This window comes from Grus americana, chromosome Z (genome assembly GCF_028858705.1).
Source record: "Grus americana isolate bGruAme1 chromosome Z, bGruAme1.mat, whole genome shotgun sequence".
Taxonomy (NCBI): domain Eukaryota; kingdom Metazoa; phylum Chordata; class Aves; order Gruiformes; family Gruidae; genus Grus; species Grus americana.
In genome coordinates, this window is record NC_072891.1 from 20,383,464 (window position 1) to 20,399,220 (window position 15,757).

The window sequence follows — 15,757 nt, forward strand, 5'->3', positions numbered from 1 at the left end:
TTACAATGTCCATTCAGTCATTGACCTTTTGAAGCACATGGCCCAATAAGATATGCATGTTTACTGCAGTTGTGAACTTTAAACTAGGAGCTAGAAGCTGATAATGACATTTGATCACTAGTGATTTAAATCTTGTCTTGATCATAATACTGGATTTACATTCCATCTCATTGGTTCAGAGGCATCCAGCTATATTCTATACAGCTAGAGGACTACGGATAAGATCACAGATGGGTATAAATGCCTTGCTGCGTCTGCACGTGGGATGAAGAGCATATGATCTTGGCTCCTGCCATTTGAAAGAGATAAGGGCAGAATAATAACTAAGAAAATTGTGCAACAGTAATTAAGGCTACCGCGATGCAACCTCCTGGCCAATAATACTGCTAGTCACCAGAGAATAGACTCTAAGACAAAGAAAGAGCACTTTTACAGTTTAGAATACAGATTCAGATAAGACATCATTTCATTCTAGCAATAGCTCCAAGGTTAAAAAAATAAATTGAAGAAATTATCGTTTCATTACCCAGAGCATAATCGAGGAATTAGAAAGATGAAAGGCTCTGTACTTAAGGATCAGCTTAACAACTAAAATATTCTGTAGTTGCCCAATGATTTAGGTTTCTGTATGTGTAAAGATAATTAAAAGCACTCTATTAAGATTCATTTCAGCATCTCAAAATCTCCCATTTTTTTTGTCCTATCAACTTCAAGGTTTACAAAATTTAAGGCAACTTTGAACAGCTTCTGAATTACATAATAATCTACTGCAGTTACAAGAAATTTAATATTTTAATATTCAGGTTCTCAAAAAAATAGTTGCCACAATAATGCGCTTATTTTAAAAACAAATACAATTCTGACTAAATCTCACTTGATAAAATATTTTCTGATCCCTAATGTTATATCTAGTCTATGTAAAAACCTTACTTTTCACACAGAAGCACTATCACTTAGCCAAGTTCCTGTGTTGTATTTTCATTTAGTGGTTCCAGCAACAGCAGATCCAAGCTCTAATTAAGTGTCACACTGGAACAGAGGACAAACTAGCCCCTCAGTTCCGGGTCCTCTACCTCCTTTATAATACATCTCCATCTTTTTCAATTGGTTCTGTGATCCCCATCTCCTTTTCACTTTCTCTTCATCATGGGCTTCAATGCTATGCCCTCAGACCTCTCCTACTCCATAAGGACCAAACTCCATGTGCTTTATGAACTTTACCAGTCCCACTTGCCTTGGTCTTCTATCTCAAGACATGGAAGCAAGGAGAAGTCACAATTTTTGTCCTTGTAGTACAGAATAGGCCAGGGTATCGGGAGCTGGGGCAAAGCACAGCAGCAGGTTACACTGATTGACTGATGTCATCATTAACTAATCAACTGATTGGTAGCAAATGACTGCAGGTCAGAAGCAATCAATCTTTGGAGGTAACTCCCTGTGTTGAAATGTTTACCAGATGAGGAAGGGTATGCTTGACTGTGCCAAGGCAGTATGCATATATCAAGGGAGCAAAGGAAAAAAATTAACTCCCTATTAACTATAAGACTTAAGCAAAGCAGGGCAGAGAGCCTGTGAGTGATTAACAAACCAACTAATGAACCACTCTGAGGCACAGTATTTGCTGCCAGCAAACTACTGGAAGAGTGGCTGGAAAGCTGCCCAGCAGAAAAGGACCTGGGGGTGTTGGTCGACAGCTGGCTGAAGATGGGCCAGCAGTGTGCCCAGGGGACCAAGGCGGCCAACAGCATCCTGGCTTGTATCAGAAATCACGTGGCCAGCAGGACCAGGGAATTGATGGTCCCCCTGTACTCGGCACTGGTGAAGCTGCACCTCGAGTCCTGTGTTCAGTGTTGGGCCCCTCACTACAAGAAAGACATTGGGGTGCTGGAGCGTGTCCAGAGAAGGGCAACGAAGCTGGTGAAGAGCACAAGTCTGATGAGGAGTAACTGAGGGAACTGGGGTTGTTTAGCCTGGAGAAAAGGAGGCTGAGGGGAGACCTTATTGCTCTCTACAACTATTTAAAAGGTATTTAAAAGACATGTAGATGTGATGCTTAGGGACATGGTTTAGTGGCGGACTTGGCAGTGCTAGGTTAACAGTTGGACTTGATGATCTTAAAGGGCTTTTCCAACCTAAATGGTTCTATGATTTTACTCACTGGATTAGCTTTCATTGTTTTCTATACATTTTAGCTACAGTGAATCAATGCTTTACTAGTATTTGTTACCTACCTAGGACATTGAACTTTGCAAAGAAGGATGGAGACTTCAGGTTTAGCAGGGGTAGAAGAACAGCAATCAGGTAAAATGGTACTGTTTGTGATTTGTTCCACCACTCCTCGAAGAGTTCAAAACCTGTATTGTTGCCAGAAGAGAACAGCACACTCCTGTTCTGTGGTGGGTGACTGCTAGCAGCACCTGGACAAATGACTGGAAGAAAGGAAAAGAAAAATATCCCCAGATGAAAAGGCGTTTAGTTGCACAGAACTTCACAGCCAAGATTCTGTAATTTCTGGAGAGTGTTCTACTTATGGCGAATAGGACCACTCAAAAGCAATGTCTGACAACTCAGTTCCTAACTTCTATTTGTTTTTTTTTATCAGGAGTTCAGCACTAAGATTTTACTGCTAGGCACCTTGCACTCTAAGCTGACGTGTGCTATGATTCTTTCAGCTGAGCACAACAAAGATGCTACTTTGAAGCCTGAGCTGTGGCATAGGATGAGCCTTCCAGGTCACACACTTATAATGAGGTGTGTTCAGTGCCTACATGCATCTCCTGGAATCAAGTCATAGCAACACACCTCTGCATCTAGCTGCATATTTAGCATTGTAATCTGTCCCTGCATACTTCGGTAAGATCATGTGAACCAAGATGCAAATGCGTCTGTGTACAGAAGAGCCTGTATTACAGTACGTTGCTCTGGGAACACACAAACTAAAGATGACAAGAAAGCTACTATAACAATTGGCAGGTCTAAAACTCATGCACCAAACCAAAGTACTCTGTCATCTTGGTGCCATGCCAGGTGCAAGTACATCACTGGTAGACAATGCAACAGAAGCAATTTAAGGTATGCACCCATAACGCTGCCAAAAGGGAACATCACATTCCTGTTACATGATGGCTGATCAATGGCAGCACCTGAACAAGTGACTGGAACAAAACCAACCAAAGAGATTCCTTGACAAAAATACGTTTATTTGATTTTTGTTAATATCAGTATTTCTTTCTAACACATGCCTATAAAGTTATGTGTTGAAATATGAACCTGTCCTATTGTTCTCATTAGGTCTTATTTTGGCATCTCACAATACTTGATAGCCTCCCTCCCACATTGGCTGCATGCCTGTCCTGTTACAAAGGCAAAGGTGTAAAAAGTGTTCTGGCAAATTTCTTGAGAGACCATCACATTATGTTACTTCCAGTTTTCTCGTTTGCTTTCTCTCCGTTGCTTAGAAGAGGATTGTTTCACAGACCTTGAAAAATGCCTTCTTACTGATCTCCTTGGTAGCTCTGAATGCCCTGCCAAGAGTCATTTGAGCATCTGGCAGCCCTTCATTTTGTGAAGCAGCTGCTTTAAATCTTGCAGTTGCTGGAAGATACTGTGAAATATTGTTGTCTACAAGTTACACCCACTGCTGCATAAGAATGGGACAAAACAGCAGAAGCAGGAGAAAGCACAAGAGAAAGATCACTGCAGCAGCTATTGGTGCCTTGCTGGTAAGGACTGTAGGATAAACAGGATTCAACACTAGTTCAAATGCAAATCAACTGGTTTTCAGAATTATTTCTCAACTCCTTTGCCTGACTCCAAACAGCTGCTCTCCAGAAACTCAGCTGCAGCTAGTGTGACACACAGCTGTCCAGATGGTCCTGAAAAGTTTCCCCATTCCCATAAGCACCCACGACAGAGAAAATGTTCTGCCTCATAACAAAGAACTACATGTTCAGTTACTATATATACAGGCAGGAAGATCAGAGGCTGACAATGCGTAGCTCCTGCCTTCATTCTACATTGTTCTGTCTATTTAAGAACTCCCAACAGACCTATCTTCACACTTGACTGCAGTTTCTTCCCTTAGTTGTGCAAATGTCAGACTCTCCACAAAGTGCACACGGATGTTCATGTAGCCTGGTACTTGTTTTTTTTTTTGTGGTCAGAATTGTTAAAGCTGTTCTTACAGCACTTTTTAAAACAAAAATGTTGCTCCAGAGGTGGTGAGGAGCAACGATGCCCCAGTCAAAGACTTTAAACAGTAAACAGATCTGATGTGCCTCAATTTTAGGGTGCGAAAGTTAAAATTCCTTAAGGCAATTCCTCATTGTGCAACTACTGTTAAGAGGTCTAACATTCATAGTTTTAAGGAGAATCTATCTGGGTATACACAAACTTGCAATTTGCCTTTTTAATCCATATACTCACCCTCACTTTTTTTCTTTTCAGTTATTAAGCTTTCCAAGTATATAGTTATTTGTAGAAGTACAAATCTCACATAGAAAATTACAGTTTTTTTTAAAAACAGGTAGTTAGAACTTACAATATACACTCTATAACTGCAATGTGGTTACTTTGCCTTTGAACCCTCCCCCAAACCAGGAAACAGAATACTAGTAAGTGCTTCTTACCTTTGTTACTTCCATTTGTGCCAGGAACAATATCTGTTACATTAATGTCATGAACAAAGTCTGAAGAGAAGAAGAAAATCCTACTATCAATGTCCCAAACCTGCTATTAGGCTTTTATCTGTCGACTTGATAAAAATTAAATAAGGAAATATTTTTGAAAATTACATCAAAGGCGCAATACAGCAGCTTGCACTCTCCCAACCCCAAGCAGGTATTTTAAAACTTTCTTTTAGAAATGCTTAAAGTAGCCCCCCACTGCACTAATTTCTTCTCAGCAGCCCTGTCCATTTATGAAGTTCCCAAGCCTCTCCTCCCAACTGATCATTCCTGTTTCCCCAGCACACCTCTGCTTGTCCCAGCTCCTGTCTGCAGTGTTATACAGTAGGTTAGTCAGGAGCTGCATCTTAAAACCAGCCTCTTTTGGGACAGAAAAAACATGCACACAACCATTCCCTTAGACCAGATGGTATTATATGGAAAAAGCTTCCTCTACTCATTTTTTAGAAGACGGTCTGTGGGATGCTTTTTCCATGTTGTATTTTCAAGAAGAGAATCTCTGGAAAAAGGTTTAAGTCTTACTGTCTACAGTCATCTCTAGTAGCATTTTGTTTCCAGTACACTTATGTGCCACTTTACTGCTCTGCCACACCAGATATTTTCGAGTTTCTGCAGCTTCACCAGAATGAGTATCTTGGATAGCACTTTCCTTATATTTATGTATATACGCACACAGAAAGTGCCCATCAGCTTGAAAATTTAATTAGCATGTCTCTGGTAAAAATTTGCTTCTGATGCACGTGGGAGTATTATGCACACATAAAATCAAGTGGGGCAGTAAGCCTCAGATCTTTTAAATGCAATTAACAGGAGCTTGTTTTTCACAAAGAGAGCAAAAAGTCTTGTGGGAAGAAAACTATTTTTTGTTTCTTCATTTTGATTTATGACACCCTGAATCACAACTGAGTTTCTCATACTTACCGATATCACTTCAGTGTACAAAACAATCAGAAGATTTAATTAAAATCATCCATCACCTCCTCACTTCACCACTGCTTTGTGCTGCTACTTAAAAAAGTACCTACTGTAAAGCCATCAAAAGAATTGATAGCTCTTACAGAATTAGAGTATTTTAAAATTAGTTATAGACAGATAGCCAAGTTATGTTTCCTCTGTTTTTAAACAGTGGTTTAGGACTAGCAATTGCATTTGTGGATTTATTTCTCTTTCATAAAACAAAAACAGAACAAAAGCATGGGACACTGTTTTAAACAAACAAACAAGACATGATATCATACTTAGTAGTACGCAAAGAATGCAAGAACTGTACGCCAGTTTCTAGACCATCCTCCCTTAGGAAATCAATTTGTTCCCACCTAAATTGTGCGTGCAGTTTATTAAAAAAGTCACCTCAATGTACTAGAATTAAATACAGTAGCCTACTTAGAATAACTTAGAAATGCATGGCTGGAAGATGCCATTGTGTCAAACCTACATCCTATTACCCATTTTATAGCCTAGTAATTAAGTAGCCACAATGAAAGTTAGGACAAGAATCCAATGATTAAAGTTATCACAGAGCAAATCACTAAACCAAACAAATACAGGTTAGTGATAAAATAACATGCCAATCTCAGAGAAAAGCAGGACTTTTTTTTCCTAGAAAAGGAACTGTTTTGATCATTCTAAAGTTTGCTTATTAGAATTGGAGTTATTTGGTTTAGAATAATTTAGGATTAAAGGGCTAACCATATTAAAAAAAAACACCTCAAAGTCTAAAATGAAATGGCCTTAACAACATATGAATTAGATCAGCTGTAAAATACATCAGTCATTAACCAATAAAGTATGTCTGTCCTTCAGGGATGGTGGAAACTCTAATTAAACATTGTTTAAGAGGTATAAGTGTCTGTGCTGTTATTTGCCTCAGAGATTTGTTAATTACCTTCAAAACAGAAACTCTTAAATCAACACTATGAGTCAGATTTTCAAAGCTCTCAATTCCATCATTTATTCCCACAACTCTACATACCTAATTGATTGTATCCACAAAAGCCTACGTGTCTGTGCACGTACAAAGGTGTAAATACCCCTATGTTTTCTTCTGTAGCAATGTAGTCTAAGAATCATTCTTTCACTGTGCTACAGTTCATCGTTCCTTCAGGGACGCTTGCAAAAACTTTCTATGTGGCAGAACTCTAAGTATGTTTGCTGAAATCTAGAATGAAATTAGGTTTTTTTTTTTCATTACCTTGGATCATTTCAACAGCCTAGCCTGTTATAAGGCTATTCAAATAGTTACACCCATGCAAACAAGGGGGGGAGTGAAAATACTAAGTGGAAACAAGCAGCCAGGTTTGGGTTGTTTAGATTACACCTAGAAGCCTCATTATGGACATGCAAATCAGATAATTGGTACTTTGTCTTTCATTAAAACCACACTTTGAAAGACTGAGAAACTGGCTTTGAAAATATACATGAATGTGCCCATAACTCCATGCATAGTTAATTACTCTCACTTGACTTTTCACACAAAGTAACAGAAAAATCAAGATTAAGTAAAATGGACAATCTTTTTTCAGTATAAAGCAAAGTCTTGATCTTTCTACAAGATAACTGTAAAAGTTAACCAAAAATGTATACTTACTGTATATAAACTTTCCTGTGTTGAACAGAAAGTTGGACATAAGCACCCAATAAACAACCATGGCTCCAACAAGCGATACCATAGAAAATAAGAGGCTTGACCATTGACCAAAGGATCCAAAGTAATACTTGCAAACATCTGGGAATTCCCAGTTTGAGGTATCTATTAAAGCTGAAGAAGATACAAAAACCAGAAACATATCTAAACAAAATGTATTAGAATCAGTAGAACTCTTCCTGACAGGATGTGTTCTTGTTTCAGAATATTCTGACAAAAGTTCACAGTGCTTCCAAGGGCTAAGAAGACTGCTGTTAACTTGAAAGTATAACAGTCATTAAGTGACTGAAGGAGCCTGAAGAAGTAGATTTTATTGTGGCCATACTACTACTTTGAGTACTTCCAGGAGCACTAGAATAAGACACGGTGGCAAAAATGGAGCCATGCATTTGCAGCTAAAGCCTTTTGCAGGACTTATAGCAAAGTAGGCCAGACCATGAACTAGTCCTCAACAATGGTCTGAAATGAGTTGTCACAAACTGGAGTTCTTAACTGCTTTTATTTGAGGAAGTGAGGGGTTAGTCTGTGCATAAAAGCACCAACTACAAGAGCTGCAAGATTAGTTTTGAACATTAAAATACTAAGTAGAACCACTGTCAGTGAGGTAATTGTGCAGAAATTGCTTTTAACACAGAATATATGCAAATATTACAGAAGTACAGACATACAACACAAATGGATGCAGCTACAGCCCACATTGTTCCACTGCAGAACATGATCTGAAATACATGTAGAGCACTGGACAGTGCTTATGGAGAAGAAGGGAAGCCTCTAGCTCTGTAAGTCCCCAAACGCTTAGTAAGCAAACATCTGAAACCTTGCTTGCTAAGAATCTCGGTTTGGCTATAATACTTAGGTCCCACGGAACTGAAGGATAATCTAATAAGGGAAGATTGACATTTCGCTTACAGAGCTTAGATCCAGACTACAAAAGTAGGAAGACATTCAAAGAAACAGCTTTTATTTGGAGGTCAGGTCTAACATATACCAAAGATACAGACAAACTAAGAATCTATTAGATCTTGGTATTTCACGCTTAACGAAAATATTTGCCTTATTAAGCTTTGTATTTCTTACGTATCATTTTCCGTGATTTCACAACTCTGTAGCAGCAGTAAAGAGTCAAAATGCCCATCAGTAAGATGAGAATGATTCCAGAAGTAAAGCCTGCCTATTAAAAGTGAGAAATACAGTTTAGTTTATCAATCACACTGCAGAAAAATGAAGAGCAAGCCATGTTTCTGAAAACATTTTCATACACATACATTTTTCATCATTTTACCTGTTTTATCCCCCAGGGGATACTTAATATAGATGTACCCATCATTGTATTCCATATCATAAATCTAGGAAGAAAGGAAAAAAGCCAGTGAATAATTTAAGAAGCAGTCTTCCTTCATACTATCCTCTTAGCTACAGTAGTTATGCGTAAAATATAGAACATTCAATGGTAATGCATTTTCTGGCTAATATGTGGGAAGGTGCTTAACATACATTGTCACTATACTGGAGTTTTTACCATAGCCATCTGTGCAACTGTCAACTTTAAAAGCAGTTCCTAATGGACTGTACACGTAGATTTCATCGGGAGCTGGAAGTACATGATCAGGAGCAATCTAATAAATGGATAAAAAAACCAAGACTTATTAGTAACACTAAAGTAAGTATTGTCCCAAATACAGCAAGGCAACTTTTGTAAATCACAAAATCTTTCCATGAAAAAGCATTTAGAAAAAAAAAAAAAGTTGGACTACATCAATTTTCTCCCCATGAGAAAAAACAGTTGATTGGATTTTTAGCTAGATAGCAGAAAAATAGATTTTTCTTCTGCAAAATGCCTGTAACACACTATGCACAGATCATGCTAGTTCAATCACTGCAGCTGATGACTGCTTAAATCCTCTTATAGATGGGAGAAATGAGTACACACATCTGGGCAGCCTGGACCACTGTTAGAAAATTCAAGCTGTTTGATTTCTTTGGATGGTGAAGGCATTGCACAAGAAGTCAATCACAGCTTGTGATAACGCATGACCTTATTAAGGCACTCAGCTACTAGCTATTTATTTACTTCAAAGCAAGCTGCAGACCGATTCTCCCCCTACCTTTATTTGTGCTTCTTTTACAAACCTAGGCTGTGGAAGACCCAACAGAGCCCACTCTGTTAATCTGGCCCTGTCTTTGCCTTACCAATGCCCTGTCTGCAGGAGACGTGAGCCTGCTATAGTAATGAATCCGCTTATTCATTGCTGAAGCTTCATCAGTGACTCTTTGCATGTCATCGTTCACACTGACTATATTTGTAGGCTCCACATGAAATGGTCTAAAGGAGGGGAAAAAAAAAGAAAAGGAAAACCCTTAAAACTCTAGAATACGAGAACTAACATAAAACTCAGAGAACAGTTCAGCATCACTCAGGATGAGTCTGTCATTCATTGACACAAAGCAAATGCAAAAATATCACTGCCATGAGGGAAGCTGCCATCCATGAAAGAACCATGTGTTCATATCATCCATATTAAAATGGCCTTTTGCCCAAATTCTGCAGGGCAACCTAACATCAAAATTCAGACCTAATATCCAGTCTATTCGTTCTCAACAATGAATCACACCAGAACTACATGTTAGTAAGCCTTATTAGTGCTCATAATCGGTGTTGCTAGAACTAGTGATGAGGAACAGAGGTAGAAACAGAAAGCATGAGAATGCAGAAGCAGAAAGACAACAGAGAACAGAGGAATGAGCAGTGGTAATGAAGACCACCTATGAAAAGGCTAGGAACTACTAATCTAGCCAAAAACACTGTATGAAACTGTGTTCAATGGGGAATGAACCAAGCCCAAGTAAGTCCATGTGCTCACACTATTTTTAAGCCACTGCAACTGGGAATGGAATTTGTCACAGAACATGGACCAACAGATGTCCATTTGCAGTTCTGAATTACTTCACAACTTCCCTTCAGATTTCATTAGGGTAACTGCAGAGAACAGGACTGTCAGCAACAGAAGTCCTACATTGCTCAGACAGGGATGTACAGAATACAGGTGTTCTCTTTTCCCACTTCCTCAGCTGAGTTAGACTGCAGGCATGGTGACAGTCATTAAAGGAGAAAGCAACCACACCACACACCCCTTGTTTTCTGTGCACACATGTAGGTACAGAGCAATGAGAGCACAAGCTGCTCCTAAAGTTACAACACAACATAAATCTAGCTTCATGCAAGGGGTGCTACCAGAGATACGCAAACTAAGCAAGATATGGCAGAGATTTTTTATCATGAAGTATAATTTACTTCCATATAGGCATACTATACTATTGCCTAAATGTGACATTCACTTTAGCACTGACAGGGTAATTTCTCAAACAAGACAGGGGATACTGGTGACCTGTAAGCCTTGATGCAAGGTTTTGGCTTTTCTTCCCTTTCACCAGTGCTTTTAATTCCTAAAGCAATCTCAACAGCTTTCTGATCATCTTCTTCCAGGTTGATGTTTAAATTACTCAGACACATGAACCACCCCAAACCCAGAACCCACAAAAGTACGTATCACAAGTTTGAGGCTACCAAGAGCAGAAACTAGGTCAGCTATAAATCCATGACATTTTTCCTGTAATATGAGCAAAGCCCATTTGAATTGACTGTTTTTCAATACACAGTTCTGGTTCAGACTACAAAGGAAATTGATCAACCTCTCCTGCCCCAGCTCTCAATACTGTGACAAAGATCCCATTCTCTTTCCCAGTGAATCATTAAGCATTTGCACCATGGCACCACCTTTTACCTGGAAGGAAGAAAAAGAATACAGCTCTGAAGCTGGTTCTTGTATCTTTGGAAGAGATGAAGGTAGGTCCTTATTCCTGTGTGCTTAAGGGGACACAGCAGGTAAAAGTATTTATGGGACTAATAAAAACTGACTGACAAAAGTGGAAAACAAAGAAAAATAACTTCCTTCTCCACTAATTCATTCTTTCCTTCATCTTAGACTTCATTAATTCTTACATCTTCCTTCATCACGGAAAAAATGGCTTAGTTTGCTAAGCCACTTCCCACTTATTGAAATGAAAGTGAACATGCTTTCAATTTTTAAAACATTCTCAATTGACTCTTTTTTTCCATGTCTATGACATGAAGGGGGAAATCCCCATTTTGTGTGTGAACTTCTGTGGTGTTCTTATAAACAATTGAGAGAGATACTGCAATTAAACAGGAATAAATTTTAAGCAATAGCTTTATTACTCAAGTCAGAGGTACACAGGGCTAACTAATTCCGTAGGTACTTAACATACAAAAATACTCATGGACTGTCAGCTCTAAAGGACTTCATTTGTTGTAGCTTAAAATTTATTAGGCTGATCCAATCATTGGACACTGCTTAAAAATATTTCATTAGAAGACCTGTAAAATAAAGACTGTAGTTATGAAAACAGGAAATTTAATATGTTTAAATGCCTCCCCCCTCCCAGTCAGCTCTCTGCTGTTCATTCAGAACATTAAAAGTATGTGTTTTGCTAATTGTATGGCAGCTGCATAGTGTGAAGAGCTTCATGAGGTCTACCTCTTTCCCCATCTCCAGTTAATAACATTAGTACATCCCCATAATCTTCCATTGCTACTGTGGAAAAATTACACTGAGACAAAGTCTACATTTTGTTTCAAAGCAAGCAGATCTGTGGCAAAGATTTCCTTCAAAATGGTGTTCAACAACTGCTGACACAGATGTCAAAGAAAATTCTTTCAGACTGGAAGACAGTGGGAGATAATTTTTTAAAACAATTCAAGTTAAAGTCATGGATTATTTTAAAATTAAAATAACAGAAAACATGAATATAACATCCTATTTTATAGGGAAAGCAGTGTTGTTAGTTAACAACCAAACAAACATCAAGAAAAAATGTCATGTGTAGCAAAACCACATCTGTCTAAAGGTAAGAAATTCTTTAGAGAAAGATATTTCATTTTCTTCAGTATTATGAACAGAGTCTGGATTGAACAAGGAATTTATGGTTCAACACAAAACAGAATGGTACGATCCAGAATCTAATCTATGGGTGAGGAAAAAAAAAATTAAACAACCCCAAAGCAATTCTATTTATCTGTTGCTGCTGCTTCCTGCCCGGAGGAATGCACATGTTTAATGCTGCCAATACATGGGTTGCTTCCCCTCTTGATGTCTTCTGGTGTGCATCTGATGAGAATGAAAATGATCTGAAGAAGCAACTAATTTTCTTTTTTCTCTGTGTACCACTGCACCTCTAGTCTTACTGAGCAAGTTTTATGGTTGTTAGACATCTCCTTGAAAACATCAATCTGACTTGGAAGCTATGCAGGCAGGCTGGGATGCAACCTTCCTCCCTCATCTCCACTAGGAGAAGGTAGCAATCTGTCTAGGATTGAGGCCATTTCCCAGCCCCCAGCTACACCCAGATCAAAGACTGGTTGTGAGGCACACTCAGACAGAAGTCTGAGAAGCTCTCAGAGACTCAAAGAAGTTCTCAAAGACTGAGATTTTCAAAGCCTGAAGTAGGCAGGATATAATCTGGGATGTATTTTGGAAAACCCTCTTTAGGGACCTTAAGTCTAGCAGACAAGCATTCTGTACATGCAAGCGTCAGCAGCTGCAACAGATTCCTAGAAAACTTTCTGATTTATACAGGCAATCACATTATATCTCTCACGTGGCAAAATGATTATGAAAAGGATGTGGAACAATGTGATCTGGGGGAAGCAGAGAGGTTACATGACTGGAGGGTGGACTATTAATGCAAAACAGTGCTGAAAATTGAGATATAGTGTTCAATGAATTTACTATATCCATACTAAAAACCACATTTACAATTTATATTTCAATAGCTAGCCTGAAAAACAATGCTCTTTTTACCAGGGTAAACACACCAGTAAAACACAGCTGTTTTCCACAGCACAATGAGTATAGACAAGATGCAGGATTTCATGCAGGAGGTCCACACCTCCCATACACTACACCCCGCACACGTACTTCAGAAACCAGTCCCAGAAAAACTGCAGCTACGCTCATCTGCTAGTTATTTCTCACACAAAGGGAGAGTTAATAAGAATTCTAGTGCTGGTCCAGGAAAAGAGAGAAGACAGCTTCTGTCCAAACTTCCTCACATTATGAACTTTGGTAGCAATTTTTGCAAGCAAAAAAACCAAAAAGAGATGCTCATGATTAAAGTTGTTTCCACATATTGTGCTAGGTAAAGTTCAAGTGTTGGATTTGGAGGGTTAGGGGGGACAGCACAATAGGAAAATTTGTTCGGTAAACTACATACTGGCAACTGTTAGCATCCACAAGGGTGCTACACCTTTTTTCTGGATATTTTCAGCAATGTATTGCATCTTGGAGAGCAATGAAGCAGTATGACAAATACCTATCACAAGAAGTTTTAAACTAAATAATAGTGTTTTCCAAGTACCTTTGCTGAAGTGTTTTTAAACAGCAAACAACTGGATCTGGACATCTGATCAAAAGTAGTGTTCCGAGTATTGAGCTGTTACTATATAATATAATTCAGTGGGTCTTTTGGCTCTACATGATGGTATTAATGACTTCACATTAGATGAACTTTTCATATTTAAATAAATACAAAAAAATCCCCTTCTTTACAGGATGCTTAACAATTTCTTGCCTCACCTCCAAAAAGACTATGAGGTCTTCTGCTTATTGCATACCCCAAAATCAATCAGTTAATTTTCAGGGACGTGATAGCATTATTACACAGAAATAAAGTTACTAAATTCCTATGGCTTTATTGTTTTACTGAGTCATCAAATTATTATAGGAATGCTGTATATAGCACAGGAGAAACTAAAGAGTAAAATTGATTCACTACCATGGAAATTAAAGTAAGGAGAAAAAAAAATGATAAGAAGACTATACTCATAGGTCGCTATTTCTTAATCGGGAATGGCCTGTCTGGATAGGAACATTACAGAAGTCAGTGTGCTTCTCTTAAGGAGACCTGTCCCAAAGATTTCCACGACTGACTTTATTTTTACTTTCTAAGCTGTCTGAATTTACATAAGCATTGTAAACAGTATGCTTACAGTTCATCCTATAAGATCTTTATTCTCTTGGCAATAGATTTCACTTACATTTTTCCACATTCATATTAACCTTGTCATTGTAACGATTACAGCATGACCACACAAGTATCTTAAAATGCTGGATATAGAACCAAAATAACCTTTCAGAGCAGAATAGTAAACTACCTCTGTTGCTCACACGATACACATTTCGACAATTAAAGAATCACAAGCTCTAGCACACCACATTTCCAGCACTACTTCCTCTTCTGTGTCAAAGGGAAAAACTATTCCACTCTTCTCTTACAAAGTACGAAAGTCCTTAACTAAGTAGATTCTATTTCTTCCCAGTTAGGAAGCAGTAATATTAGGAATTAGTAAAAATGTTAGCAACACAGAAAAATGAAAAACAAGCAATGGAGTAAAAAGACCACATGAATGCGGAGAGGTAAAAGCATAATGAATGAGGAAACGGTAGTTTTGCACAGGTTAGTCTCGACCATTTTCTACCTTTTTGTAAGTTAAAGGAACTTGGACAATAAAAGGGAGCCAATCACTTTTGCATGAAAAAGGCTTCTCTGACCGCCATCAACAGACACTGTTTAATTTATAACTGTTTAATTTCACCTACTGATGTCTCTTACATTGTGTGAGAACACTACAGGACCTCAAAAAGAATAAAAAGAGGAAGAAGGCTTGATCTCCCTTTAGCAGGGGGCATGTCAAAGTTTTTTCATGTGCAAAACAAACAACACAAAACATCATTTGTTCCTTTGAAGGTTCAAGTATTCCTGAAGACAACTGCAGTATCTGTTGACAATAAACAGATTTGAAGAGCAGTCAGAAGAAAAAAAGGAAACTCCCTCTCTTGCATACAGTAATCATCAATAAGGCACTGCAGCAATGACATTCTAGTTTTTAAAGGCACCTACAAAATGGGTAAAACACACCTAATACGGTGTGAGTAATTCAGGTCACTGTGAAGAACAATAACATCCTCTTTAAAAGGATTAGAAGTGGCTTAATATTTCCCCCAAATTAGCAAAAGAATACTAGCAAATATAATTTACAACTCTAAAACCCACATAACTTATTGTTCTTATGTAAACACTGAAAAGCATGCCTTTCAAAAAATCCCAAATCCTCCAAGCTGTTAAGAAAACCCAATAACTATCTAAATGCCATCAAATATCAAACAACCCGAACAAAAGAACAGAACAGCACTAAGATGGACAAACAGTGATTATAAGCAAATCACAAAACACTTCAAGAGTTATCTCAATCAAAGCAAAATTACCACCCACCCACATCTGATCAGGTATCTGAATAGGGAGTTAAAAAAAGGAGCAAACTAAGCCAAGCAAATCACATACTATTGCACTT

The 15,757-nt window shown here is 38.3% G+C and overlaps 1 protein-coding gene across 6 annotated transcripts in view; it reads right to left on the minus strand.

Moving 5' to 3' along the window:
- The window catches only part of SLC38A9 (solute carrier family 38 member 9), a 50,108-nt gene that overhangs the window by 23,686 nt on the left and 10,665 nt on the right, over positions 1-15,757 (minus strand). Inside the window, exons 2-9 of one of the 6 annotated variants that reach the window (XM_054810371.1) lie at positions 11,112-11,194; positions 9,520-9,652; positions 8,824-8,945; positions 8,612-8,675; positions 8,407-8,500; positions 7,273-7,443; positions 4,629-4,688; positions 2,232-2,429 (exon numbers count right to left, since the gene is read on the minus strand). In XM_054810371.1, coding sequence (XP_054666346.1) covers positions 2,232-2,429; positions 4,629-4,688; positions 7,273-7,443; positions 8,407-8,500; positions 8,612-8,675; positions 8,824-8,945; positions 9,520-9,606 — 796 coding nt within the window. In that variant the 5' untranslated portion in view covers positions 9,607-9,652; positions 11,112-11,194. Of the gene's footprint in view, positions 1-2,231; positions 2,430-4,628; positions 4,689-7,272; positions 7,444-8,406; positions 8,501-8,611; positions 8,676-8,823; positions 8,946-9,519; positions 9,653-11,111; positions 11,195-15,757 lie in introns of those variants that run through there. The other 5 variants (XM_054810370.1, XM_054810375.1, XM_054810374.1 and 2 more) reach the window with 5 other exon arrangements.